Source organism: Scleropages formosus, chromosome 25 (genome assembly GCF_900964775.1).
Source record: "Scleropages formosus chromosome 25, fSclFor1.1, whole genome shotgun sequence".
Classification (NCBI taxonomy): Eukaryota; Metazoa; Chordata; class Actinopteri; order Osteoglossiformes; family Osteoglossidae; genus Scleropages; species Scleropages formosus.
Genome location: NC_041830.1, coordinates 18,622,070 through 18,648,134, shown reverse-complemented (window position 1 = coordinate 18,648,134; position 26,065 = coordinate 18,622,070). Strand labels below are relative to the sequence as shown.

Genomic DNA, 26,065 nt, shown 5'->3' with positions numbered 1-26,065 from the left:
TCTGGGTGTCTGACATGATCAGAAAGCATTTAGATGGCAACCGTGGAAGCGGAGCTCAGGCTAAGCTCGATGGGGGTGCGACTGCTGCTCGGTGCTGCTCACTGCTGTCCGTCCGCTCCTCCGCAGGGGCCGAAGACCCCGCATTCCCTCTTGGGAGTGCTGCTTTTGCTCTCTGTTTCCGTGGCGATGATCATGCCTCCCACCGGCCTTGAAGACGGCTTCCCCAATGGCGGCAATTTGACGCGCTCGAGTCGCCTGTTTGGGGACATGGGGGACATGGGCCCTGTGCAGCCCGGAGATGTAGACCCAGCCTTATGCCAGATGCTGATGGAGGCCCCGGACGTGCAGCTCCCGGTCATCCCCTGGTCCTGCGTCTGTTGGTACTGCAAGGGCTCCCCGGGAGCCAAGGGCGAGAAAGGAAGCAGCGGGCTGCCAGGTGGGGCACTCTCCTGCTTCTCCTCCTCGGCACAGTGAGCCGAGCCGTCCTAACAGTGCTAACTGTCCTAATCCCCGACGTGTCCCGTTCTCCGCTTGCTCCCCATAGGCCGCCCTGGGAGCCCAGGGACGAGAGGATTCACTGGGCTGAGGGGCCGCCCGGGCTTTATGGGCCCCAGGGGACTGAAGGGTAAGAGCTCGATGACGACGGCACGACAGCACATCGCACTATGACTCCGGTGTTCCGATACGCGGTTCATTTTGTGTCGAGGACAAAAATTTAACATTTCAACGCAAAACACGTTGGCGCAAGTTTGCCAGACGTCCTAAACGAGATGCTAAAATCGGTACTTTATACAGTCCACCCATCGATCACTTACAGGGAACGATCAACCACTCAGAAATACAGAGTCATTACTCAGTCAGTTCAATTCATCGATCGGTCAGTTAGACTGAGTTATAAATAATTCAGCCATCAGTCAATCAATGCTAGCAGTCGGTCATCAGTCAGTCATACGCCTGTCATCACTACATGCATCATCGCTCAGGACACACATGACGCTACAGGAGAAACGATTTTTATTACTGTGATGATCATCCACGAGGCTAGAAAGCAAACAAACTAGCTTTTCTCATCTGGAACCTTTATTTGTCTGCAACTTTCTTATTTGTAAATAAACTTGCTATACTGTACTGGGGTGGGGGCATGTAGGTTGTGCTGTTTTGGGGATTCTCCTTTCCAGTGCTATTAGTGACTCATGCGATGACAGTGCGATGGCCGTGTGCCCCACAGGACAGAAAGGTGATGATGGAGACAAGGGAGATGAGGGCCTTCAGGGCTTCCCTGGCCCGAAGGGAGATCGCGGCTTCAAAGGTAGTGCGCTTGAACCGTGGCTGGGAGGCGGGACGACTTTCTGTCGCTCATCTCTCGTGAAGCACCTGCTCATCTCTGCTTCTCATCTTCTCCAGGAGACAAGGGGGACCAAGGTATGATGGGACCTCATGGAGAAGCAGGGCCCCCGGGGGAGCCTGGAGAATGTCCCGACACCTGCTCGACCATAGAGGGGCCGCGGGGGGAGCAGGGTGCACCGGGACCTGTGGGACCCAGGGGTTTGCAAGGGGTACAGGGGCTAATGGGACCACAGGGCCAGAAGGGCGACATGGGACTGATGGGTCCTACAGGGTTGCCGGGTCCACAGGGGCCGAAGGGAGACCAAGGGCCAGAGGGCATGTGTAACTGCCGCGATGGAGTCGAGGGGGAGAAGGGCGATAAAGGAGCACCGGGAAGTCCGGGTGACAAAGGGGAGCAGGGCTTCCAGGGGCCACCGGGCCTCAACGGGCAAAAGGGGGACATAGGTGAGGAGGGTTTGCCAGGGCCCTGCAGTCCCACCATCCAGTCGGCCTTCTCGGCTGCTCTGGATGTCAACTACCCGATGGCAGACCAACCGGTGGCCTTCAGGCGAGTGCTCTACAACGTGCAGAACAACTACAACCCAGATATGGGCGTCTACCAGGCTCCCGTCAACGGCACCTATGTCTTCAGCTACAACCTGGCCGTCTTCGGGAGGCCCCTCAAAGTGGGGCTGTATGCCAACTTCCGCCCCGTGGCGAGGTCCACGTCGCTCAGCGACAACGTCGGTGTCTCGCAGCTCATGGTGCTGCACCTGGCGGCGAGGGACCAGGTGTGGCTGCAGGTCAAGGACTTCTACAATGGCATGTTCACAGCGGCCGAGACCAGCAGCACCTTCAGCGGCTACCTGCTCTACCCCGACACCTGTGAGCTGCCAGTGTTCCGAGACTTCAGCGCCCCCATGCAGGGAGACTACAGCTGGGATGGACCTGAAGCGGCACATGGACCGACAGCTAACCCAGTGCCTGAACCTGGAACGACCTCCCCGCCCCCATAGAAGCCTATAAGGCCAGGGGTTACTGCCCCCCCCCCACCGACTAGTTAGCTACACTCTGTGGCCAGTGCCCTCACATGACATTGTCTCTGTAGCCCAAATGGTCGTGGAATAAAAGTGTCCCCCCCCTCGCTTCCTGTCTTCCATGGAATTCATCCCCTGCTCGCTCTCTGTGGCTCCACCCCCCGCAACCCCCCCCCCCACGGTCCTGCTCACAGTTGCGCTCATGACCGTCTGTTTTGTCCGACTGAGCGCGGTCCATGAGGGAGACTCGGTGAGACACTCCTCCATTGTGCCGCGGGAAAGCGATCGCATTGAATAAGTAAGAATGACATCCGGAGCAGCGTGGAGGGGAGGCCTGTCCGAGTGTGTCCGCTGGCACAAACCAAACACGGCTGCTCCTGCACACAGGTGCTGTCGTTGGAGTCCTGGCACACATGCTCTTCCGTGTTTAGCACGTGACAGATTTGTCCGAGGCTGACGCCACGGGGCAGTGATGCTATAAAGGGCTCCCTGACCACTCCCCTGGGGTCTTCCTCCAGGATCCACTTGGTTTTTATTTAGTTTATATAGCTTATGTTAATTAACTTTATTTTGGACTTCTGCTCTGTGTTCTTGAGCCAATATAAAATAAAGGATGAACAAATGGGCCCAGACATTACTTTGCATTATTCTATATGCTTTTTATTGCAGCTAAATTATTGCATATCAACTTCTTCTAAGCGGGACAAAGTGGCGCTCTCTGCACCCGCTCACCTGTCCTCACACACAAAGTGACTGCAAAAGGAGGGAGGGGCATAGTGAGCCCCACTGACCCCCATTGAGCCCAGGCAGCAGCTCATGCCATACTAAGTGACTAGGCGGGGGGGCCACCACCACCGTCGCTGCTGTTGCTGTGCGGTTTCCTCAGGGCTCTGCAGGGGACGCGCTGCCCTCGTCTGCATTGTCTGCCACCCCTTTCAAGTCCCCGCGTCTGAAGTCCTGGAAGACGAGCTCCTCATCCTGGTTGCTGCAGTGGTGCAGGCGCGCGCGCACACGCACACACGCACACACGCACACGCACGCACACACCACACACACATGAGGTGAGCTCAGACAGACAAAGAAACATGTGACCCCCCCTCCCCGCGACCAAGAGCAGCAGCTCAAAGAGCTCACCTGTCTGTGTGTGCAGGATGGGTGGGGCATCAGGGAGAGAGAGAGCAGTATTTAAACCAGCAGACAGACACCCAGAAACACATAGATGGGGACAGACAGGCAGACAGAGATACAAACTCCGTGGTACTCTACCTAAGTCAGGTTTTGGGTGCATCAGCCAGAAAGGTAGCTCCACGTGGATGTCACTGAAACACACACACACACACACATACAAAGTTTGGTGGTGTCAGTCTGCAGTTTCATCTCAAACAGCGGGAACATATCACAACACGGTATGTGTCTGACAGCAAAGTAGGAATGCGTGGGCGGCGCACGCACACACAACTTTCTTACCTGGTCCCAAACACCCTATAAACAAAAGAATGGAAATGTGGTTACTTTCAAAGTCCTATAATCGCACGCACATTTTAAACAGTGATAATCTTGAACAACACACACGCTCACACACACACCCAGCCTTAGACTGACCCCCCGACGACGAGCTTCACCAGCAGCCGGTAGGATACCAGGATTCCGAGGACCTCCGGCAGAACTCCGTCTTTCACGCTACGGAAGAGACACACACACGTAAGCGTGCTCACTCTGTGAGAAACGCACACCGCGCGTCCGTCCGGCAGGACACACACACACACACACACACACACACACACACACACACACACACACACACACACACACACATCCCAGGGTGCGCTCACATGCTCGAGGAGGCCAGGTTCGTGTCCTCGTGCTTCAGCTTGCCGTCCAGGGCGATGCCGCGCTGCTTGCGGTTGTTAGCCAGTAGAGGCAGGATGGTGTACGTGGCCTGCAGGCTCGCACCCGACTCCACCGTGTCCCTGGGCAGAGCGAGAGTGGCGACACTGGGAGCGTCTCCGTGGAAACGCAGCAGAGGCACTGCGCGTACGGTGTTCGTTCTGTGTACGGTCTCCGTTTAACTTTCTCACTGCGCCGTTACTCTGTGCCACACGAGCAGCGTGTGTTTTTCTGTGTTCAACATGTCTGAGCAGCGCCGATTCCTCGCTTGGCCAAAAGGTCTTATCATTATGCCATGTGGACAGTGTACGGAGTGCAGTGTGGTAAAAACACGGACATCGTCAGCTGTGACCACCGCGAGTGTGTGTGCGCGTGCGAGAAGCCCTCGGCTCAGCAGGACTCACGGCGTCTCCACCGTGGCAACGGTCTCGGCGTAGCTGTCATTGGAGTAGAGCACCACGTTGGCCACCTGCTCCACTGTAAGGTCATGGACACGGGGGGTGTCAGCGCAGTACATGCCTGCTGTACACCCTCGTGTCACACGCACGCCTCCCTCCCCGACAGCTCACCCATCACGATGATGTTCTTCACCGTCTTGCTGGAGCCATTGCTGATGTTCACGTGGACACCGATGGGCTCGCCGTGATAGTAGGTCTGCGGAAGAGGCCAGAGGTCACAGCGCGCCGGGAACACGGGAGCAAGGCACGCACGCCTTCACGAGGACACGCCCTGCTTCTCCAAGCACGCCTCCACGTGCAGCGCCTTCTCGGAGGCGCCGAACTCGCGGCTCAGCTCAACCGAGGGGGGCGCTCCCCCGCGCTCCGGGGCGTACTGGACTTTGCGGATGGCCAGGCTCACGGAGCTCCTGCACACGCGTGGATGGGAGGCGAGAGGCTGCGGTGAGCGAGTCCACGGAGGCAGGGAGTCCTGTCCCGTCCCCCCACTGCCAGCGGCACTCACCTCTTCTGCACCTTGTCGTCATGGCCCTTGGCGCAGAAAGCCTTCACTTCGAACTCCACGGCGCATTTCTGGAGGGACATGAACACGGCGGTTGCCTTGAGAACCCCGATACAGTTCGCTCGCCCCCCCCCACCGCCCCCCACTCACCCCCCCCCCCCCCCCCACCTTGCCAACGTCCGTAGGAGCCGGTTGCACGGAGCAGGGCAGGTTGTCCGGGAACTGATGGGTGGGGTACAGAACACACAAGTTTACATGTGCCACACACCAGAGCCAAGCCCCCCAGTGGCCCCATCCCCACCTCGAAGAAGAAGGGGTAAGCGTTGCAGCCCAGCTTGTGCAGCAGCTTCTCCTGCAGCCCGGTGTGGACGTTGCGCTCGCGGTCCAGGAGCGGCGGAAACACCTGCTGGCTGCTCCGGTGCAGCTCCCTGCAGAACTTGATGCCAGGACGTTGTCGTCGTCGTCGCGGCCGTAGCGGAACGTGCAGCACAACACGACGAACGCTGCGGGAAGGAAGCCGAAGCAAGGCCATAGGCGACGCCGTGCCGAAAGAGCCGCTGCTCCACGTTCTTTCTTTTATACGCAGCAAACATAGTCACGGATTAAACTAGAAACGTTTCCACACGAGAAAGGGTGACGATGTGTGCGTTTCCCCAGGCGTGTCCTTCCCTACCTTTCTTTCCTTGGAGGAGCTTGGGGTCCACAATCACAACGCCATCTGTGCAAGTTCCAGAGACGCACCTTAGAAACGCATGTCAACATTTCTCCACGAGAACATTGTCCCATCTGTCCATGCAAACACGCGATTCCTCCGCGAGAACGAGAGTGTGGGATTCCTTCGTGAAAAAGTACTTTTCCCACATCCATCCTCCGTGTGAACAGACTCACCAACCGGTTCCACGAAGTCACAGTGGTCCACAAAGTCCCTCTTCCCCATGTAGATGCCAACCTAGGGCAGAGAGGACACCGGTGTGCATCCCTGACTGATGATGGGACAGGTGGCGCTGAGGTGTCAGGAGGCTCAGATGTCCTGATGGCCCGACACATCACCACCACCATGAAGAAAAGCAGCTATTGCGCCGTTTACATGCTGCACTGAGCAGACAATCACCGTTTCTTAACCCTCTTCATGGTTCACTAGGTTACCATACGTACATCTGCCAGCACCTGAGTACTGGTACTGTCAACTATACCACCTCCTGAATTCGGAGGGCTTCACACATGGGGAGTTGGATGGGGGGGATGGTTGGCTGGCAGGGATGTGCATGCACACACACACACCACACACGCACACAGGCGCCACTTACCGACTTGTCCCGGGACAACTTCTTGAACACAACCTGTTTTGTGCTCATGATTGACGTCTGAGAATTAAAAGTCCTGAAAGACACACCTTCAATTGAATCTGCCCTCCAGCGCGCGCACGCACGCACCAACCTTCGAAGAGCGAGGTCGGGAGGTCGCCGAGCCCGTCTGCAGTGAGAGCTGGCGACACAACAGGCTATTTGTACATTTTACCTCTCGTTGTAGTGCATCCAATCGGCCACGGGTACCTGTGCAGCCTCGCTGTGATCCAGCCAATGGTGTGAGGACAGGTGAGCTCCCCACAGGACACACAACACACATCCGACTCTGCGTATTAGGCTCATTCCCCTTGCTCAGCAGTGCTGTGGATTTGCAGCACTGTCATTTCCTAGAGGTCAGGAATGGTCAAGGAGCAGCAGGGGGCACCCTTCCTCTGCTGGGTCAGTGAGTGTGGAGGCTGCAGGGTACACAGTGGGGGATGGGGTCAGCGAAGGTTGCCAGTCAGGGGGACTGACCCTGAACGCTAATCCTGCGCTGTCTGTGTCAGCAGACAGAGCTCTTAGGGATGACCTTCATCGGAGCAAATCTCAGTGCCACACTCGGTGCTGGACAAACATCCCACCCAAGAAGCACGGAGGGGCAGAAGCGGGCAAAAACGTGACAAATGATGAAAGCAAGCGGAAAAAACCCCAATCGGACTTTTTTTTCCATTAGCCTCGAGCTGCACAACTCTTTTTCAGTGCTAAGTGGTGACCGATTCAACCCCAAATATGCGCAACGTTCCTCATCTCATCATTGACCACCGACACCCTGGAACAGCAGACAGGAGCTGTAAACACTGTGGCTGTGAGCTGAACAAAGGAGTTCCGTGCACCTGTTCCGTATGGGTGCCCTTTACTGACACCTATTGGCTGGGAGGGTAAACGCTACTTGAGAAGTTCTAGAAAATGCACATTACACAGAGGCTATGAGCAAAATGTCATCTTTATGACAAAATGACCCCACTGAATAAATGGATAAAGTAGTGCAACTTACTGCGAGTGGAGCAAAGAGTCAGATACATTATGTTTGGCACTAACCTAATGGGTTTTAAACTAAATGGTGTAACTTCCAGTTTAAGCAGCTTGTTGGTTCACTGGTATTTACTCCATCTGGCATTCAGGGAATCAGGAACAAGGACACGCATGACCCAGACATGACACTTCTGCAGGAGATCTGCCTTTATTATTATAATATCAATATTTACAGTTAAATAAGCTCAGAGTTCCTCTGGCTCAACGGCACCCCCAGAGTCGGAAGTTACCCCAACAAGTGCTGTGCAAACACGCCTCAATCCAAGGGACACCCTGCGCTTCACACAGACGTGTGACACAGCGGTCCTCGAGGCTTCTGGGACTCAGCTGCGGTGAAGGTGTGCGTTGCAAGCACTGAGAGCGCCTGCAGCTCCGCCCACCACCACACTTGCCTCCGCACCACCGTGACAAGCCTGGTAGGATGATGCTTCAGGGCAGCGCACTCAAACCCCCGTCTTCCAGAGAGGGGGACGCAGGCCGACTGACCGGCTCCCCACCACGCATGCAACACACACACACTCATTAGGAACTCGTTCAGCACGGTGAGACAGTATCTGTGTTTATAGTGATATATGGACAAAGTGAACATTAAGTGCACGTAGATGGCTGTAAGCAGCAGAGGTCACAGCCACAGTCCCCCAGAAGGGGAAGTCTCCACAGTGTCTCTCCAGCACGAGAGGGCGGTCCGTCCATCAGACCGTTCCGCCATCCATCTTGGGCTGACCAATGAGGAAGCAGCAGGCGATCACATGTCAGACCAGAGTACCACCTTGCTGCCCTTCTCCACACTGACCACGTGGCTCCCTGATGGTGACCAGGACACTGCGTTGATAGCAGAGCTGCAGGACAAAGGAGAGTCAACAGGGAGCAGCAAAGAGAAGACCAAGGCAGGAGCAAGGGGGGCAGCAGCAACGGGTACCTGTGGGTTTGTCCAGGGTTCGCTCCACCTTCCCGCTCAGCACGGTTCCACACGTACAAGGTCCCGTCTGCTGATCCCGCCGCCACATACCCGCCGTCAGGACTGAGGGGAAACGGCTGTTTCACACTCATCCACCTCAACGGTGCACCCACCCACACACACACACACACACACACATCTCACCTGAAGGTCACCCTTGTTCCAGTCTGAGCCACACTTGAACCCCTGTGCACTAGAGTGAAAGAGAAAGGAAACTGAGTATCTGTCAGCAGAATGAACTCTGACCCTGTGACCTCAGTGAGCTCACCTGAAGGTTCTGGCGCATTAGCGTTGCTACGCAGATCAATGATCTTCACTATGTCGTCACGGGAACAGGTGAGCAGTCTGTTCGGTCGTGGTTCAGGTCAAGCGATGTGACGCGGCCCAGCAGCTCTAACTCCCGAACGATGCTCTCCGACCTAACAGCAGACCAGAATCCGACGCACAGAGAGCCAGACAAAACCCGAAGCACACAGCCAATCAAAACCACTATTGCAACATTTGATTATCGCACAGGTGCAGGTCGCATCCCAGCTCACCTGATGTCCCAAAATCGTACTTTCTTATCAAAGTGGCCACTCATGACAACATTGCTCAGTGCATACAATATCATTACAGCTGGATCCTGCAAACACCGTCTTCATACCTGTGAGGGACAAGTGCAGGAAATGGTGAAGAGAGAGCGAATCGTGCATCTTTATCACAACTGTCACCGCTATACTAGTTACTGAATAGTGAGTCCCTCAGGTAGACACAATAGACCAATAAATGAGCAGATCAATACTATAATTATTACTAGGCTGTGTGCTACAAAAAAAAAAAAAAAAAAAAAAACTTATATTGAACCACAACTCAAATATACGTGCCACGACATACACAGGGCTATAAAAAGAAACGAATCCTCAAGGACAGGAAGAGAGTTCTTACAGACTTTACCTGCGCAGGTCCCACAGCTTAAGAGTGCGGTCATAGCCTCCCGGGACACAATGCGCGCGTTGTCCAGCAGGAAGCGAGCAGAGAGCACCTTCCCGCTGTGACCCTCGGTGAGCGTGTGCTGGAGGCGAGAGGAGTGCGATCAGGGCACGCATACACAGACAAAGACACACAGACAACAGACACACACACACACACCTACCCAGCAGACGATAATCATCCCACAGTCCAGATCCTGCTGGCAAAAGTCATTAGAGGCAGCGAGTAAGTAGGAGCCATGGGGACAGAGACATGTTGCAGAGAGACCAAACACTCACTAAGTACACTAACACACGCACGTGCACAAATGGAGGTACTCACTGCACTGTCAAACTCAATGCTGGTAATCCCAGCGTTGCTGCCTGTTAGCGCCCCCTGAGTTCACAGCGCCCTGCATGGAGGGATGGGGGAGTGGTCATGTGAGACCTCATCCAAAGTGGTTACACTCCTGATCGCCCCCCCACAACAACACACATGCACTGACCTGAGACCACCTCCCAGAGCTTCACTCTGCGATCCATGCCACCTGTCGCTAGGAGCGAGAACCTGGACTGAAGCGAACTGCATTCACCTCACCGTCGTGGGCATCCTGAAACACAGTCACACACAAGGTAGCAAGCCAGGAACCAATGTGGATCTCAGCGTGTGTGTGTGTGAGAGAGAGAGAGAGAGAGAGATGAGAGAGGACTGAGAGAGAGAGAGTGAGAGGATGAGAGAGAGAGAGAGAGAGAAGAGGCTGAGATACTTACAAAGACGTGCAGAGCCGTGGATGGAACACGCACCTCAACACAGGACACCAGTGTTTGTCTCTGTGCTGTCAGGGGAGCTGTTAACAGAGCGGCGCCTACTGAGATTCGACACTGTCATGAACCCACACACACAGACGCACGCAGGCGCACGCAGGTGGACAGTGTGGATGCTTACCCAAAGATACTGGAAATGGAGTCCAGCAGTCCTGCAGGGGGGGCTGTGTATGCACGCTTGCTGGGGATGGACAGAGCAAAAGACTGATTGATCATCATTCCTCCTCCCACAACAGCTGTGTCCACTGGGCCAAAAGATCCCCGCTCAATAGCCCACCTGGGGGTGCGGCTGACCATTCGGCCAGGGGAGCTCTCAGCAGGGGTCTCGGGCGCTTCCTCCGGGAGAACCTCGATGTCGTCGTCCCTGTGGGCGAATCTGAGGCTACAGTGCATGTTCTCATTCACACACATACACACACACATGCATGCACAGACTTACGGATCGAGCGGCAGGGGTTCCTTGGCTGCATCTGCAAGCTCTTTTTGCAGTTTGGCTTGCCTGCGTCTGTAACAGCATTGACATCACAGATGGCCTGTCAGTCCCCAAACTAACACAGAATCAGTTTTAAAACTGGACAAACACATGAAATTCTGTAACTATGGCTATTATTGTTACTGAATGTTGTGTGTGTGCATGTGTGTCCTGCCTGCAGTCTTTCTCGTTCTCTGCGTTGAGGCGGTTCGCCTCCTGCGCCTTCTCCGCCATCCAGCGGGAGACAAGCTCCTGGTGTCTTCGGTCAGTGCGCCGCAGCTTCTCCTCCAGGGCGCTGCTGAATGTGATCTGCAGGGCATCGTACTCGTCCTTCAGTGTCTGATTGGCTCGCTCCAGGTCCTGCAGGGAGCTGCGCAGCTCTCGACACTCGCCCTCAAGCTCTGCGATCCTCTGCTGGTACTCCTGCATCCTGGCACAAGTGGCAGCAGAGAGACCACTTTGACATGGACACACGCACACAGACACACCCAGAGACAAGGGTAGCCGTGTGCACAGACATGTGCCACGGGCCAACCCACTGGCCTCGTTGCTCTGGATCTCCTTGTCCTTCTGCTGCAGCTGGTTGTTGAGCTGGATCCACGTTCTGGGCGAGCTGTGGGGAGAGAGCCACACCGGTGAGAGCCCTGGCCTGCGCAGCTGGACACACGGCGTTGGCATGTTGTTTGCATATTATTGCACAGTGAATGTGACACACCGGCAGCAGGAGATGACAAACGACTGAAAAACACACACACAGTGCTGTGCTGTCTAACCACACCCTGAATTCCCCAGTTTTCAGACATTAACCTTAACTAACCTTAAAGAATAACTTGCTCTGTCACTTAGTGGCATATATCTTTCTTCCAAGAATTCCTGTGATAATTATGATGAAACATGACATGAAACATGTTTATACTTTCTGTAAGCTACAAAGTGGTCCCTCTCCACCTTTAGGGATGTATCTGTGGAGTTGGATTGTCTACAGTGTTGCGCACCCAAGGACAAACAGCGTGTAGCAGTTACCCTCTGTATAATTTCTGACATATGATGGGCTCATCAAACATATATACTATATACATCCATTGTGGACATCAGGCTAATGTTACAACACAACAAAAAGAAACATAAAGGTTATAACTGAATGGTTTTCACAAATGTTATGTCGTTTTCTACAATCGAAACAAGTGCTCACGGAAGCCCTACGGGCGGTACGGTGACACGGCAAGTAGTGCTGCTGTCTCACAGGGTGGGTGGTGCGAGAGGACGTGGGTTTGATGTGGTCCTCTGGGTGCCCTGGTTTCCTCCCACAGTCCAAAGACATGCTGTTCAGGTTAACCCATAGTGTTTGAGTGACACAGAGAGAGTGCGTGTGTTCCACTAATGTACAGATGAGTGACTCCATATTGGTAAGTAGTGTATCTAGCAGCGTAAGTCACCCTGGTAAATAAGGAATCTGGGCTGATAACGCTACATAGAGTTCACCGGAAGTTGCTTTGGAAAAAGCGTCTGCTGAATAAATTAACTGAATAAGTGGAGCCCTCAGTGTGATTCTACGGTGGTTGTACTGTCCACCCCAAGTGGATCACCCGCTGTGGTTCCTAAAGGACGACACAGCTAACAAAGACACCTGAAGCCCTAAACAAGCTCAGCAGGCGGCCACAGCTTTCCTGCACAGCAGGGTTTATGTGTCAGCCGTCGACTCCTGTGCACAGTTTTTTATCCAGCAATGAGTTGCTCCCGTCGTAGGCGTCCTGCAGTGCGTGTGTGGCATGGGAGGAGGCGCCTGGTGGAGGAACACACCTCGCCCGTCTCTTGTGCAGCTCGTGAGCTCCTCCTGGTGCCGGATGCGGATCTGGGCCATCTCCTGGAGCAGAGCATCGCTGCGACCTGCGTCGACCCCAGGCTGCGTGACACAGTTGAGAGCTTGCTGACACGGAAGAGCCAACACACATCGCAGCTGAACACACACCACCAGGACGAGATGATCACCCTCAAACCTGAGATCCTGCCGCTCTGAGGTCAAACTTGTCTGGTCTGGAGTCTCTCTGAAAGAACAAGCCTGTAGATCAGACTTTTCCAGCAGGCGATTATCTGCAGGAAGAACACATTCCGATCACGTCCAATACACGCACGCATGCACACACACTTTTCCCATCAGTTTCCTTCAAGGTGTACAGGTACACTGCACATACATAAGAGCTGGACTACAAAGGCTAAATGGTTGAGATACTTGGCCACGTTCTTGTACAGTGCTGTACGAGCTCCTCGAAGACCACGAGGGTGACATGGCAGTAACGGTGACTAATGTGTTGCTGGTGTGGACGATGGTGTCAGCGGTGGGATAAGCAGTAGGCCGCGTTCTCGTACACTGCTGTATGATCTCCTCGAAGGCCTGTCTTTGCAGACGGTCCCTCAGCTTTAGCTGCTCGGCAATGTGTCGCTTCCACAGACATTCTGCTCTGCTGCCGGAACCCGACATCACCGCCACCGCCACCTCCTGCAGGGGAAACACGGTACAGGTGGACGGCAATGTGTCACACACCAAACACACAGTTATTTGAGCGAGCGCGCGCGCGCACACACAGCTCGGTGACCAGTCATGCTCCACTGCTAAAACCAGAACACACAGTCCAACATTTACACTTAAAGTTTAACCTGTTTTCCTCATCCCGCATCATCATGTCAGTTTCGGAGTTTAAAACTAAGTGTGCCGCCCGCCCGCCCGCCCACACACACACACACACACACACACACACACACACACACTTACTTAGCCACGCCACGGTGACGGAGCGTTTCTACGGAATAAAATTAATTAATAAAAGACACAAACATAGACTGCTCAACAACGGAGCAACTTCGACTGACCGATTTCGAAAATTAATCCACTCAGACTAAGACTAAAGTGGAATGAAACGTTTTGTGTATCGTACTCGTAGCGCTGCGAACGAGCTGTGTGAGGCTAACAAGCTAAACTTTAGCCTAAAGCTAACAGGCTAGTACTAGCGAGCTTCCGCATCAGTTCCCTTCTGAGACCCGGACCGGGCCGAGCCGAGCCGGACGCGAATCCTCACCGCCCAGGGCACGAGCTGCCTGCGAGCACGAGAGCTGCTGTCCTTTTGCGCGCGAAAGAGAGGAGAAACTCCCGATGTGCGCCGATCTGTTTACTTCCACCATGATCCTCCCGAACCGTCCGCCATTTTGGCTCTACTGGCTCCACTCGAGGCGGTCCCCTACTGGTCGCTCTGCGGAACGGCAGGCTGAGCAGTCGCTCCTCATGTCGTGGCTCAGCGGGCTGTAAATGTTTATCGCTTTCTTTATTTTTGGCGGTTTTAAGGTCGCCTGGATGTGACTGTAAAACCTTTGAGCTGAAACACCTCTGCACGTTTGAGTTTTACGCTTTTATTGGGTAGGCTGACTGCTGGTAACGCAAAAATCAGATGGCAAGTGCGCCAAAACGTGCTAAAAAGGAAGTGAAAGCGACCGTCGCAGCAGAGGGCGCTGCAGCACAGAGTCGTGTGCACACGCGCGACGTCCGAGTCACACATTGGCGGGTTTCATGAAAAACGTCGATGGTCCTTTGCTCAGGTGTGCGGAAATGCCGTCATGTGATCCTCGCTTGCTCCGCCCCACTCCGTTCCTGCCGGGGGCCCTAAAGCCCCGCCCCCCCGGATGACGCACGTTAATAATGTCGCTGAGGCGGCGGGTGCGCCTTGACGTCAGAGTTGCAAACCGCGCGGCCAAACATTGCGAAAGTAGGTCTACTAATAATAGTATAATAATAATAATAATAATTTTAGAAATCACACTGACTGATGAGTTCACTTGCGAACCCAAGTCTAATGGACCGAGTTTTTGAGCTCAAATGGTGGACAGAGAGGTGAAAAGTTTTACTTTCACTTTCCCTTATGAGCCTTTTATCCCACACTGACTGTAGTCATTGCTGTGTGGTGCTCGTGTGTGAGCGTGTGCAGTCTTACTCGCTCACACACGTTCGCATTGCGAATACCTTTTACACGAACAGGCATTGATTGAATAAACACAGAAGCACTCAGCATTTATAACAATACCATTTTATTACGAACAAACGTGACAAAGCTGCTGAAACGACTGATTCATGTCTAATAACTGAATGGGCTTCTGATTACGCTCATCAGGAGTGAAGAGAAAGAGGCCGAAATTACACGGAAAAAGAGAGAAGAGGAAAAAGGAGCAGCGCGAAGAAGCTGGTGCCAGCGAACACATCACACGAAGGCCTTCGACGCCTCGGACGCGGCCGCTGCTCTGTACACTTGGCCTTGGCTCCTCTTGTCATAGTATCCCCTGCGGGAGAAACGGGGTACAGGCCATCAGTAACCGGTCACCGTGGTCATCCGCGGCCTGCGGGGGGGGCGGGCGCTCACACCGTTCGCCGATCCCTTCATCGTCCTTCTGAAGGAGCAGCAGAGGAAGGCTCCTCCCACCATGGAGAGGCCCGCGGCTCCCCAGCCCATGTAGAGTCCGGCACCGAACTCGTACCTGTGGACGGGCCGAGCCGTGAGCGGGAAGCTGTGTGTGTGTGTGTGTGTGTGTGTGTGTGTGTGTGTGTGTGTGTACGTGTACGTGTACGTGTACGTGCGCGCGTCCCGTGTCGCTCACTTGAGGTCGAAGTAGAACGGGTTGTTGAAGTCCTGCACGACGCGGGAGGCGTACCAGCTCACGGCCGTCAGCACACACAGGCCTGCGGGCACAATGAGAGGCCGTCTCTGGCTGAGCTGTGCTACCTTACTGTGTTTCACCACGACACCGCAAGCGCCACTCACCCGACAAGATGTAGATGGCGCCGCTGGTCGTGGCCATCTTGGCCTTGGTGTCATCGGCACTTGAGCTGATCTTGGTGCATTTCAGGCCCATGATGGAGGCGATGACTCCGATGAGGCCGAGGATCATGGAGATGATCATGAGCGCACGACACGCCTGCATGTAGGCTGATCGCACAGCAGGACGGTTAGCGCAAACAGTGGGGCAGTTAGAGTAGTCAGCACAACCGCAGGGCAGGTAGAGCACGTAGTGGCAGCACAGCAGGTTCTTATGCTCATTGCCCTGTTGTAACAATGAAATACTTTCTGAAAGTCAATGCACTGGTTCCTCATGTTGCGAGTTTTATAACACACAAATCATTTATGAATTACGGATTTATTTGTAACTGCACTTTCTTCCTCTTCTCTTCCTCTTCCTATCTGTTGTGCAGCAGAAGTGACCTGCGTTTACCCTCAGAGCCAATAGGTGGCAGTAAAGGGCACCCAAACAGAACAGGAGTGTGGGGTCGCCTTCATTCAACTCACTGCCGCGCTGTTGAGGAATCGGTCAACAGTCAGCGCTGAACGGCAGCTTGTGGAGATTTTCACTTTCGGCCATTTTAATCTATGTTTAATGTAGCTGGAAGCCAATAAAAATTAAGTGATTTATTTTTCTTACAATAATATAGCTTCATCTAAGACTTTTGACAGAACCTAATCTCTAAATAAATGAAGGCACACCTCCACTGTTAAGCTTTTATTCATTGCGAATTGTTGCCTCAAAGCGCTTTAGAGTTACAAACAAATCACATTACCAACAGGCTTCCGGTCCCAACGATGTTTGTAAGTCGAGGAGTCGCAGCGTAAGAAACGTAGTATTTGGAGGGCGCCTCTTACCCGACAGCGAGAGCATGGATTCGAAGTCGCGGCAATTGGTGATGCCGGTGCTGCTCTCTGCGCAGGAGTGCCAGAGGTTCTCGTACTGCCGCGCCGACGTGATCACACTGCCCGAGAACGAAGACACCTTCCAGTAGTCGTTGGCAAGCGCCATGCCGCTGAGCAACCAGGCGGCCACACACAGCACGAAGCCGGTCACCTCGACGGCGGTGGACATGGTCACCGAGTGGGCCTTCGTACAGAGTGCAGACGAGCGTGGCGCTGTGCCGACTGTCCTAATGCACGCCGCCCCAGGGGAACTTTACCCTTTGCTTAGGGGCTGTAAACTCGTCACGGCCACACCCTGCCTGATAGGGGCGCCAACGCCATGGCGGCTCAGGGACGGGCCTCCGCCGCTTGCCCGTTTCTATTGGGCTCATCTTGTCCTGACTGGTCAGCACACGCGCGTCCCTTCTTCTTGGTTTCGATGGCAGGATGCCCTGTTTGTGCGTTTGTTTATTTGTTTATAGCGAGGTTTGGCACAAACCTTCGCTCAGCATCTCATTGTAGGTGTGTGAACGGGGTGTGTTCACTGTCAGGCTGAGGCCAGGTCTGGGGGACACACACCAGCAGGTGTTTGAGAGGTCAACGTGGTAAATCAGCCATCGGTGCAAACGGTGGCCGGCGATGGAGACGACCCCGTTCACTGGTCCGGCCGTATTATGGGTCCCGACCACATCCTGCCTGGAGGGGGTTGTGGGGAACCACTGGCCACCAGTTAATGATTGGCAGGGCTGTGTGCCACATGACTCCTGAACGGTGACAACGGTTTTATGGCGCAAATTACCCTGGTTCCCTGAGGCCGTTGCCATGGTGGTACCCGGATGAATCAGGGATGTGAGTGAAGGATCAGGTGTCTCGGGTAGAGTGTGACAGAGGGTTTGAGCGGCGAAGTCATCGATACCGTGGTAAAGTCACCGATACCAGGCAGGGCAGGTGACCCTCAAGAATTGGATGACCCTCAAGGTGAAGGCCAGCAGCAGCACCTGCGGTTGTGGTACAAGTGTAGTGTCTCAGTGTCCATGGTCCTTACGCACAGATGAATTCCTCTTTGTATAACAGTCACACATTATTTTATATGACATTTTCTTTCATCTCTCACTAGAAAACTTTATGGATTTATTACCACTTTATGGCCCTGTTAATGTTTGCCAGTGAAAAGGAACAAAGTCTCTTCTCGGAGTTTCGAATGACACACGGTGAGGCACAGAACCAATATTGAGTGTAACAAGCAGGAAGAGAGACTCGGTGTGTGTCCATAGTCACCCCCACACACACAGACACACACAGTTTCAGTGTAAGTGTGAAAGACCAGTGAAAGAATTAAAAGTATAAAAAGCCAACTGGCCACGGAAGAAAGGAAAAAATCTTCAAACCGTAAGGGAAGGGTATAAAAAAATTCCTCTGGGGATCCAAGTGCCACTGGCTCCCCCCTCCCCAGGCATTTTAGATTTGAAAAAAAAAAGATTTTTAAGTCAATTCACAGTTATTTATAACATTGCCGCTAAATGCCAAGTTGACTTATCTCATTCACCCTGACATGGAATCCTCCGCTTGGGTTACTGCGGAAACTAGCAGTGAAACGACAACAAGTGAAAATCCATTGTTTCTACAAGTTCCTATTCATTTCCGACCGTTGGTGAGTCATCCTGTAAAGATGCGCAACGCCCCTCATCCTATCGCCGATTACCGAGCGGAGAACTCCGGACCCAAGCTGAAATATGGCGGTCCTACACGGCCGCTCTTACCGCCCCCTATTGGCTCGGAGGGCAATTGCAGAGAGGTGCGCTCGACTTGAGCTCTTGGAAGTTTTATTTCTGTAAAGACTTGTCTGGCAGCTGTAATGTGGCTTTTGCTGGGATTGTGCTTTTTAAAAAGACTTTTCATCATCGCACGGTACCGTTATGCTCTTTTTACATTAGTTTATTTTTCGGAGTTCCTCGGCCTTCTCCTCTTTGTCTGCATTGTGGACACTTGAAAGTGTTGCGACGGGAGCCAGTGCTCAGAGGAAGGTGAATCGGGCCACGAGGAGGAGGAGGATTCCTGCTGAACAGGACCGACAGTCCCGGTGACATAGCTCGGGGTGCAGCACCTTTACCCGCACAACACCGGCGGCACGATGAGCCGGGGCCCAGCCACAGGAGAAGAAGGAGCGGATGGGGGGACGGGACGGGACGGGACGGGACAGGACATGGAGCCGAGGGTGATGCCAAACGGGTGGTCCCGTTTCTTGCTGCTACAGGTTCTCTGCTCCGCGTCACATGCGACTCCAGCGACCGGTGAGCCGCAGCTCGTCTTACTCGCGCGCCATCGGCAGCGTAGCTCCACCGAGAGTGGTGCAGTTTTGTGAAAACGTACGTGTGGTTCCGCTGCTCTCACACTCGCTCCTTGTGCAGCCCAGCAGCCTTTGTTTAAAAAGGACCCAGTTTGCCACGTAATTATCTTACCGACAGGCTGCTCGGAACTCGATTTGTTCGTCATCGCTACGGCCGGTAAAAGGCTCTCAGGGCTGACATCCCTGCGCTCACGCAGACGTTACGCTCCGATACAGCTATGATCAAGAAAAGGTTTGTGGTTAAAAGGCCATCCTACGCAGGGTCACTGTGCTGCAGAGCCTATCCTGCAAACACAGGGCAAGAGGCAGGAAACGCTGTGCACGGGACTTCTTTTAGTTTCCTATGAGCACGAAGAGTACTTGACAGCCGAAGTCGAGTGGATGCGGTTCCCCCCTACGTGAGCCACGGACGCTGCTGCTCTGATGCTCTCCTGTCCATCACAGGTGCTGGGCTCCTGCACCCCCCATCGGACGTCTCTGTCGACTCAGTGAACATGAAGCACCGCCTCACGTGGCGCCCCCCAGAGGTCTCCTGTGCTACTGTGAGCTACTCGGTACAGTTCCAAGGGTGAGTTCAAGGGGCGCCGAGTGCTTTGCACGGTGAGTGCTGGGTACTGCGTGAAGAGGGAAGTGTGAAAGGCCGTTGTGCGGCAGGGAGTTCGAGCTGCGAATCCTCAACGGGAGCTGGGAGGAGGTGCAGGCATGTCAGCGCATCGGCGCATGCGTGTGCGACCTGAGCGACCACCTCGCCTCGGACTCCGACTACGAGCTGCGCGTGCGAGCTGAGTGCGGCGGCGCTGTGTCCCGGTGGGCACGTCCCGCCATGCCTTTCAACAGGAAGCAGAGTGAGATGCTCGCACGCACACACGCATACTTGCTGCCCAGTATGTCACTGCTCAGAGCTGCACAGGTTAAGTGTGTCCCACTTGTCCCTGACAGCGAGACTGGCCCCCCCAGCACTCAGCATCCACACGACGGGCTCCTCTGCTCAGGTTCACTTCCCTGACCTGCCGCCAGCGCTCCACCTGTTCCTCACACACTGGCAGAGAGGTGACGAGCTGCGGGTAAGTGCCCCCGCCCCCCGAAGATATATGCCAGGGAGCCCACAGGTGACAGGTGAGCCCTCCATGTTCCTGCTCTGCAGGCCTCCACAGTGTGGGTCTCGGTGGAAGAGCGGCCGTTCCTCCTGTCCCAGCTGCAGGAGGGCGCTACCTACTGTCTGCGTGCCCAAATACAGCTGCCTGGCAGCAACAGGAGCGCCTCCTCAGACACACACTGCTTTTCCATTGCCGGTGCGTGCCGCTGTGCCTCGCCGTGGTTTACCGCGCATTACTGTGTGTTCTGACACTGTGCCTCATGTGCAATATTTACCGTGTTATACTGTCGGTGTCACCATTGCTGTGTGTTCCCAGACTCTCAGTTCCCCGGGCTGGAAGCCTCTATAGTGTGTGTGGCCACCTTGGTGACCATGGCCCTCCTCGGAGGACTGCTGTGGTGTGTGAGCCGAGTTGGTCGCTCTCTGGTTCACAGCTGCTACCCACAGGAGCCCCTCCCTGCTGCCCTGGTCAGTGGAGGCGCAAGCGTGCACACACACGCGCATGCACGTACGCGCACACACATTTGCAGGCATGCATAAGAAACCCGTTCTGCTCTCTGCCTCTACAGGATTGTATCCAGCACCATGTGGTCCTCCGCCTCGTGGTCCACCCACAGCAGTGCGAAACGCACAATGCCGTCCTCCTGCTATGGCCCGCCCAGCTGCACACACACAGCTCACCTGGCAAAACAGGTACAGAGTGCTGCCGGTGTTCAGCTGAATGCTGCGCACCTCTGCTGAGTGGTGGAGGAGGAGCTATTCTCACTGAAGGATGATGGGTCAGTGGAGTACTGGAGCCTGAGCCCCCTCCTGACTGCTCATCGTCAGAGTCCTGCTGGAGGAGAGCAGAGAGTTGTGCTGCCGGGGCCCACAGTGGTGCCATGCAGTGAGCCATCGTCATGCCCCCTAGTGGACATAGTGCAAGGTGCTACGCTGACATGCGCACACACACACGCACATACAAAGGGTACATGTGCAGTGTCGCAGTAGATTTTGGATGTGCCTTTACTACTCTTGATGTTATTGTGTGTGCATGTTATCAGACCCCTGCCTGTTAGCATCACACACACACCTCTAGAAGTTGCTGCCCCTGTAATGTTGGCATGTTTAAACTGTGACATCACACACAGTCTGTACCTATATGTCTGTCCATCGGTGAAATGCACTTTTATTTACTGCGTTGTACGTCACTCTAGATTGAAGTGTCCGCTACATTAATAAATGTAGATGTTACTTTGTGTGTGGGGTTTGTAAAAAAAACACACACACACACACACACACACACACCAACAACAACAAAAAGGCACTGCTACAGCCTCAGTGAAGGTATCTTTATTGCAGTGCTGTGTGTGGAGTTGCTGTGTCACTGCATCTGTGCCGGAGCTGTACAACCTTTGCACTGTCCATTTATACCACACACACACACACACACACACACACACACACACACAAAGCAACACACACAAGCACACCCTCCTTGCACCAGGCTTACACACACAGTACTCGGCCCTGTTACAGCACTAGGGGCTCCGGTGAGGAGCACGCCACTCTGGTCAAGACCACTGTGCTCGAGTTCAGCACTGACGCTCCTGCAGTCAAGTCCATAAGCCCAGCCCTAGAGATGGAGTCTGAGCTCATCCATTGGAGAGACCGTACACACATACACACACACCCTTGCCACGTCCTCTAGAGCGAGCCATCGCCCCCCTCCGGGACCCTTTGTGCGCATGTTGTGCCAGATCTTGACCAGTGGCTCCCGGTTCTTCCAGATGAGTTCATGGCCATACAGGATGTACCAGCTGAAAGGAAAACAGGAAGTGAGGCACGGAGTGCAGCAGCATGCGCACACACCCACCCACACACCCGGACTTTCAGTAGCAGACACTCACATTCCAAACAGAGCTCCTCCGAGGTGAGCGGCATGGTCAAAGAACCTCCACCCCAATACGAGGCCAGCGGTATCCATGGCAACAATGGCTTTCAGTGCCTGGAGGGAGGAGCATGATCATAATACAGAAGGTCATCTGTCTTTCTCACTCACACACAAACACACACATGGGTAAAAGCTCTTCCACTCACGCTGCCCGCGGTGAAGGTGAACATTGGTAGCAAGATAATGGCGAGCTTTGCTTCAGGCATTTTGGTGCATACGGCCGCCAGTACAGCCATGATGGCCCCGGACTGTGGATGACAGGAAGTGACATCAGCAGACATGTGAACTCAAGCACATATTTACTCCTCCCTGATGAAAATGACATACGGTTAAGGAGCCTATCAGCTTGCGAGTATGAGAGGAGCACCACAAAGTTCCTCCTCCTCCTGTGAGTGCTGCTGTATTTCATCATGTTGGTTCAGTTTGAGCGTTGAGTGTGTGCATGTGTAAGCAAACTCACAGCTCCAAGAGACGGGCCGAGGCGCCCCGTAGCAGTCTTGCAGACGTAGCTGACAAATGTGGAGATCACGCCTAGCAGGCAACACATGTAGGAGAACAGTTACACACACCGCACGTTCCCCGTGCACACGCACAGACACACATCGAGACAGACAGTAACCGAGTTGGGCTTGCGGTGACCTGAATGCACAGCAGCTGGTTACCTGCTGACAGGTACATGGCCACAAACTGCTCGCGCCCAAGGAGGGACACGATGCTGGAGGAGAAGCTCCACAACACGTACATGTTGGCTGCCATGTGCAGAAGCGAGAAGTGGCTGAAGGTGGAGAGCAGCATGGGGGAGCAGAGTGCCTCTGGGGGACAAGAAGCAGCGGTCAGCAGGAGACGCCACCAACCACCCTGGGGGAGTACGGGCGGAAGCCTGAAGGCACTCACTTGAGGCTGGGTTCGAGGTAAAGTATTTCACCATGGAGCGCTGGAGCGAAGGAAGCCGCCAGCAGCAGAACACGAGCGCATTTGCGGCGATGATCCCTGAAAGAAAGCAATGTGTCAGCGACCGGCCTTGGGGCGCTACGTCCCCGGACTGTCGAGTCGACCACTCACCTGTGACCGTGCGCTGGCCCTCGCTCAGGCCATTCCACCACTGGTTGACCTGAAACAGAGCAACAAGCACCCATGGTTGGAGGCAAGTCCTCAGCCTGTGAAAGCAGGACCTTTGACCTCCTGCACCAAACAACACGCTTTACACCTTTTTGCCTCAGTTTTCCGCCTCGGGGCCCACATGACAGCAGTGTGTGTGTGCGCGTTCCTACTTTTGATAATAAGCAGTTGCCCTTTCACTTGTGAATAAAGCAGGAAGCACAGCGATCAGAGCTGTTGCCGCACAGTCTTAGTTCCTGGGTTCGAATCTCACCTCCGCAGTACCCTTGATCAAGATACTTAGCCTGAACTGATAAATCTGCTGTATTAAAGGGTAAATTGGTGTAAGCGGCTTAACGCTTACATTGCCCTGTAGACAAGTGTCGCGCAAGTTAACAGATGTACGGAAACGTAAACAAACAGCTTCCCGGCTACAATGAGATAACACACAAGACATGCCACCTGCTTCCGCACATCCCCCTGCTTCTGCGGGCGGAGCTTCTCCAGCCAATCGGCTCGCAGCTCGTCGAAGTAGGTCTGGACGCGCGCCTTCAGGGACTCATACTGCCAGATGGCGGCCGCGCCGAAGGAGCCGCCTGTAAACTGACATGGAGTCAGTGTCTCTGCTGCCCGCCGCTCTTGCACCCGCGCCCGCCTCCCGCTCCGGAGCACTTACCCCCACGGTGAAGACGAGGGGCCTGAGCAGCCGGCCGAAGGAGGCGGGGTTTGCCTCGTGGGTGACGGCCTCCAGCTGGGGTCCAGCGAGGTCCCCCTCGGCCCCATCTCCCTTGCGGAGTTCCGCCTTCTTGGGCGCCTTGCGGAAAGTGCACCTGGGCTGGGAGAACAGCGTCCACCTGCGGGAGCCCAACACGTGCTCAAAGAAGCGTGGTACGACGACGTGCTACAACAGGGTACAACCGCCTCCATGGCACAGCCTGGTTGAAACCCAGATTCCGACCCCCAGCCCACGTGACCCTGACGTACGGGGTGTGCGGAGCACCTCCCTCGCTCGCGGCTCTGTCAACCTGCCGCGTGGTGGCGCTCCGTGCAGGTCAAATTCCTCCTCTTCACCGTTAGACGCTGAAACCAGCGGTCACTCAACAAGCCGCAGTGTGTGTGAGCCTGAGCGTCCCACTCCGGTCCCCCGTTTTCACTCGCTCACGCGGCTCACTCACTCTCTCTGACCCACTCACTGACTGACACTACTAGTCTAGTCACCCCGGCAATGATGACGGCGCCATGATTCCTCACCCGTTTCTCGTGACGGAACAAAACACCGCCCCTCCTCTGCTCCGGCCCAGAAAACAGCCTCTCCACGCCATTTTCTGTGAGCCAAGTGTCCACACCTGGCGCTCCCTTTCGGATTCCGCAGCGCTCCTCTCCGAGTTTTACTTCCGGGTTCCACAGCGCTTCTCTCCGAGTTTTACTTCCGGGTTACGCAGCACTCCCTTGGCGTTCGCGTTAGTCTTTTATTACTACTGTACGTATTAGAAAAACTTTGTCAGCAGCGTTCATGAGATAAAGTTTGGCTGCTGTTCACAAATACTTTATTACAAATAAAGTTAAATAAATCTCCTTCAAGATACAACATACACAACCTTTTGGAGTGGCTTGTTGTAGTTTGTCCTGTTTTTATTTATTTAATTAGTTGTGTGCTCCCTTCTAGTTACATTCACATTTATACATTTAGCAGACGCTTTTGTTCAAAGCGACGAACATTACTTCTGTGTTAACGTTCTTGTACTGTGTGCTCCAATTATCCGTTTAATCAAGATAAGAAACATTCCTCTGTATTTTGCTTCCAAGTCACAAACCGTCAGCTGTGTGCGGTTGCCTGTGTGTATGTGGAGCCCTCTAGCGGCGGAGGAGTGCAGTAGCACAATGTATACATCGCACTGTACACGTCACAGTGTACACATCGCACTCATTAGTGTGTGTGTGTGTGTGTGTGTGTGTGTGTGTGTGTGTGTGTTAGACCGGGTCCTCCTCTCTGCTGGGTCTGGGGTTCGAGTCCCGCTTGGGGTGCCTTGCGGCAGACTGGCGTCCCGTCCTGGGTGCGTCCCCTCCCCCTCCGGCCTTACGCACTGTGTTGCCGGGTAGGCTCCGGTTCCCCGCGACCTCGTATGGGACAAGCGGTTCAAAAAGTGTGTGTGTGTGTATGTGTGTATTATTATATACAGCATTACTATCACATGGCAGAGACTTTGGTCATCATCACAATCATCATTTACCCTATAGTCCCACATTGTCCACTACTGTGTGCTGCTGGTGGCCACTGTCACCAGAAGCTGCTGGACCTTTGGAGAGGGTCGTGTTGGACACGTCAAGGGGGACAGACGGGCCAGTTTCAGCTGCAGCAGAACTGCATGCTGGGAAGAACGTCATCTGTGAGCTGGAGCACAGGCCTGTGAAGGGCGGTGGTGAAAGGAGTGCTGTGGCTATGGACAGGCTGGGGGACATGCTGTTGGACTCTAAACGCTCTCTGCCAGTCTCTGCGTGAGACTGAGCACTGTGACCTTGAGCTCAGCACTGATCGCTCCCATCATGCCCTGCGGCGGTGTCTACTTTCAGGCTCCCTCATTGATCTGCTGGAAATAGTTGAGACCTCTGCAGAAGGACACCCTCCATAGGTGCAAGAGCCCTGCAATTGGTGGAAGGACGAAGCGAGGCAGCATTCGGAGCATGTGGGAACTTGGGGGTCCTGCTCTAATTATTGCACATGTGCGGTTGTAAAAGGCCAAAGTAAATGCTGAGGTTCTACTGATGGAAGACTTCTGATGGAAGTCTGCACGGCCCCTGTTGAAGACTGACACCATGAGGCTGCAGCAGATAAACGGTGGTTGGTACCTGTCATGGTATGAGATCAAGAAGCCATTGGTGGGCACCTATAGTTAAAAAGCTGTCAAGTTAACAAAGATGGCATGCTGGGAATGATTGGCTGCAATTAGGATTGCAACTTCTTAACTGTATTTCCTTCTAGACTCTTTGGAGGAGTTGCTACTGAGGACGATTCAGAGTTGCAATAGCAGAAGCAAAAGTCCATATGTTGGAGAAGTTTGGAGAGACTGTGGGAAGAAATTTCTGGATGTTCTTTAAGAG

The 26,065-nt window shown here is 54.2% G+C and overlaps 4 protein-coding genes and 2 pseudogenes across 4 annotated transcripts; 2 read left to right on the top strand and 4 right to left on the bottom strand.

Moving 5' to 3' along the window:
• Positions 1–2,369, top strand: LOC108926818 (collagen alpha-1(VIII) chain-like). Its single transcript, XM_018739777.1, has 4 exons — positions 1–436; positions 545–625; positions 1,229–1,309; positions 1,405–2,369. Exons 1-4 carry the CDS (start codon positions 34–36, stop codon positions 2,340–2,342), a joined length of 1,503 nt encoding a protein of 500 aa, XP_018595293.1. The 5' UTR covers positions 1–33; the 3' UTR covers positions 2,343–2,369.
• Positions 2,370–3,038: 669 nt separating this feature from the next.
• Positions 3,039–6,653, bottom strand: LOC114909496 (S-arrestin-like; annotated as a pseudogene).
• A 1,677-nt stretch (positions 6,654–8,330) lies between these two features.
• On the bottom strand, positions 8,331–14,393 carry LOC114909495 (autophagy-related protein 16-1-like; annotated as a pseudogene).
• A 746-nt stretch (positions 14,394–15,139) lies between these two features.
• On the bottom strand, positions 15,140–16,721 carry LOC114909473 (claudin-10-like). Its single transcript, XM_029249000.1, has 4 exons — positions 16,466–16,721; positions 15,593–15,757; positions 15,429–15,510; positions 15,140–15,308 (listed from the first exon to the last, which is right to left on the bottom strand). Exons 1-4 carry the CDS (start codon positions 16,680–16,682, stop codon positions 15,140–15,142), a joined length of 633 nt encoding a protein of 210 aa, XP_029104833.1. The 5' UTR covers positions 16,683–16,721.
• Positions 16,722–18,612: 1,891 nt separating this feature from the next.
• Positions 18,613–21,139, top strand: LOC108926823 (interleukin-20 receptor subunit beta-like). Its single transcript, XM_018739783.1, has 7 exons — positions 18,613–18,783; positions 19,284–19,407; positions 19,494–19,684; positions 19,779–19,903; positions 19,984–20,131; positions 20,252–20,403; positions 20,505–21,139. The coding sequence occupies exons 1-7, from the start codon at positions 18,624–18,626 to the stop codon at positions 20,709–20,711; spliced, it is 1,107 nt and encodes a 368-aa protein (XP_018595299.1). The 5' UTR covers positions 18,613–18,623; the 3' UTR covers positions 20,712–21,139.
• A 233-nt stretch (positions 21,140–21,372) lies between these two features.
• On the bottom strand, positions 21,373–24,369 carry LOC114909499 (presenilins-associated rhomboid-like protein, mitochondrial). Its single transcript, XM_029249336.1, has 10 exons — positions 24,218–24,369; positions 23,643–23,820; positions 23,429–23,569; positions 22,931–22,979; positions 22,763–22,858; positions 22,531–22,680; positions 22,329–22,399; positions 22,015–22,116; positions 21,825–21,922; positions 21,373–21,734 (listed from the first exon to the last, which is right to left on the bottom strand). Exons 1-10 carry the CDS (start codon positions 24,286–24,288, stop codon positions 21,551–21,553), a joined length of 1,140 nt encoding a protein of 379 aa, XP_029105169.1. The 5' UTR covers positions 24,289–24,369; the 3' UTR covers positions 21,373–21,550.
• Between the last annotated feature and the right edge of the window lie 1,696 nt (positions 24,370–26,065).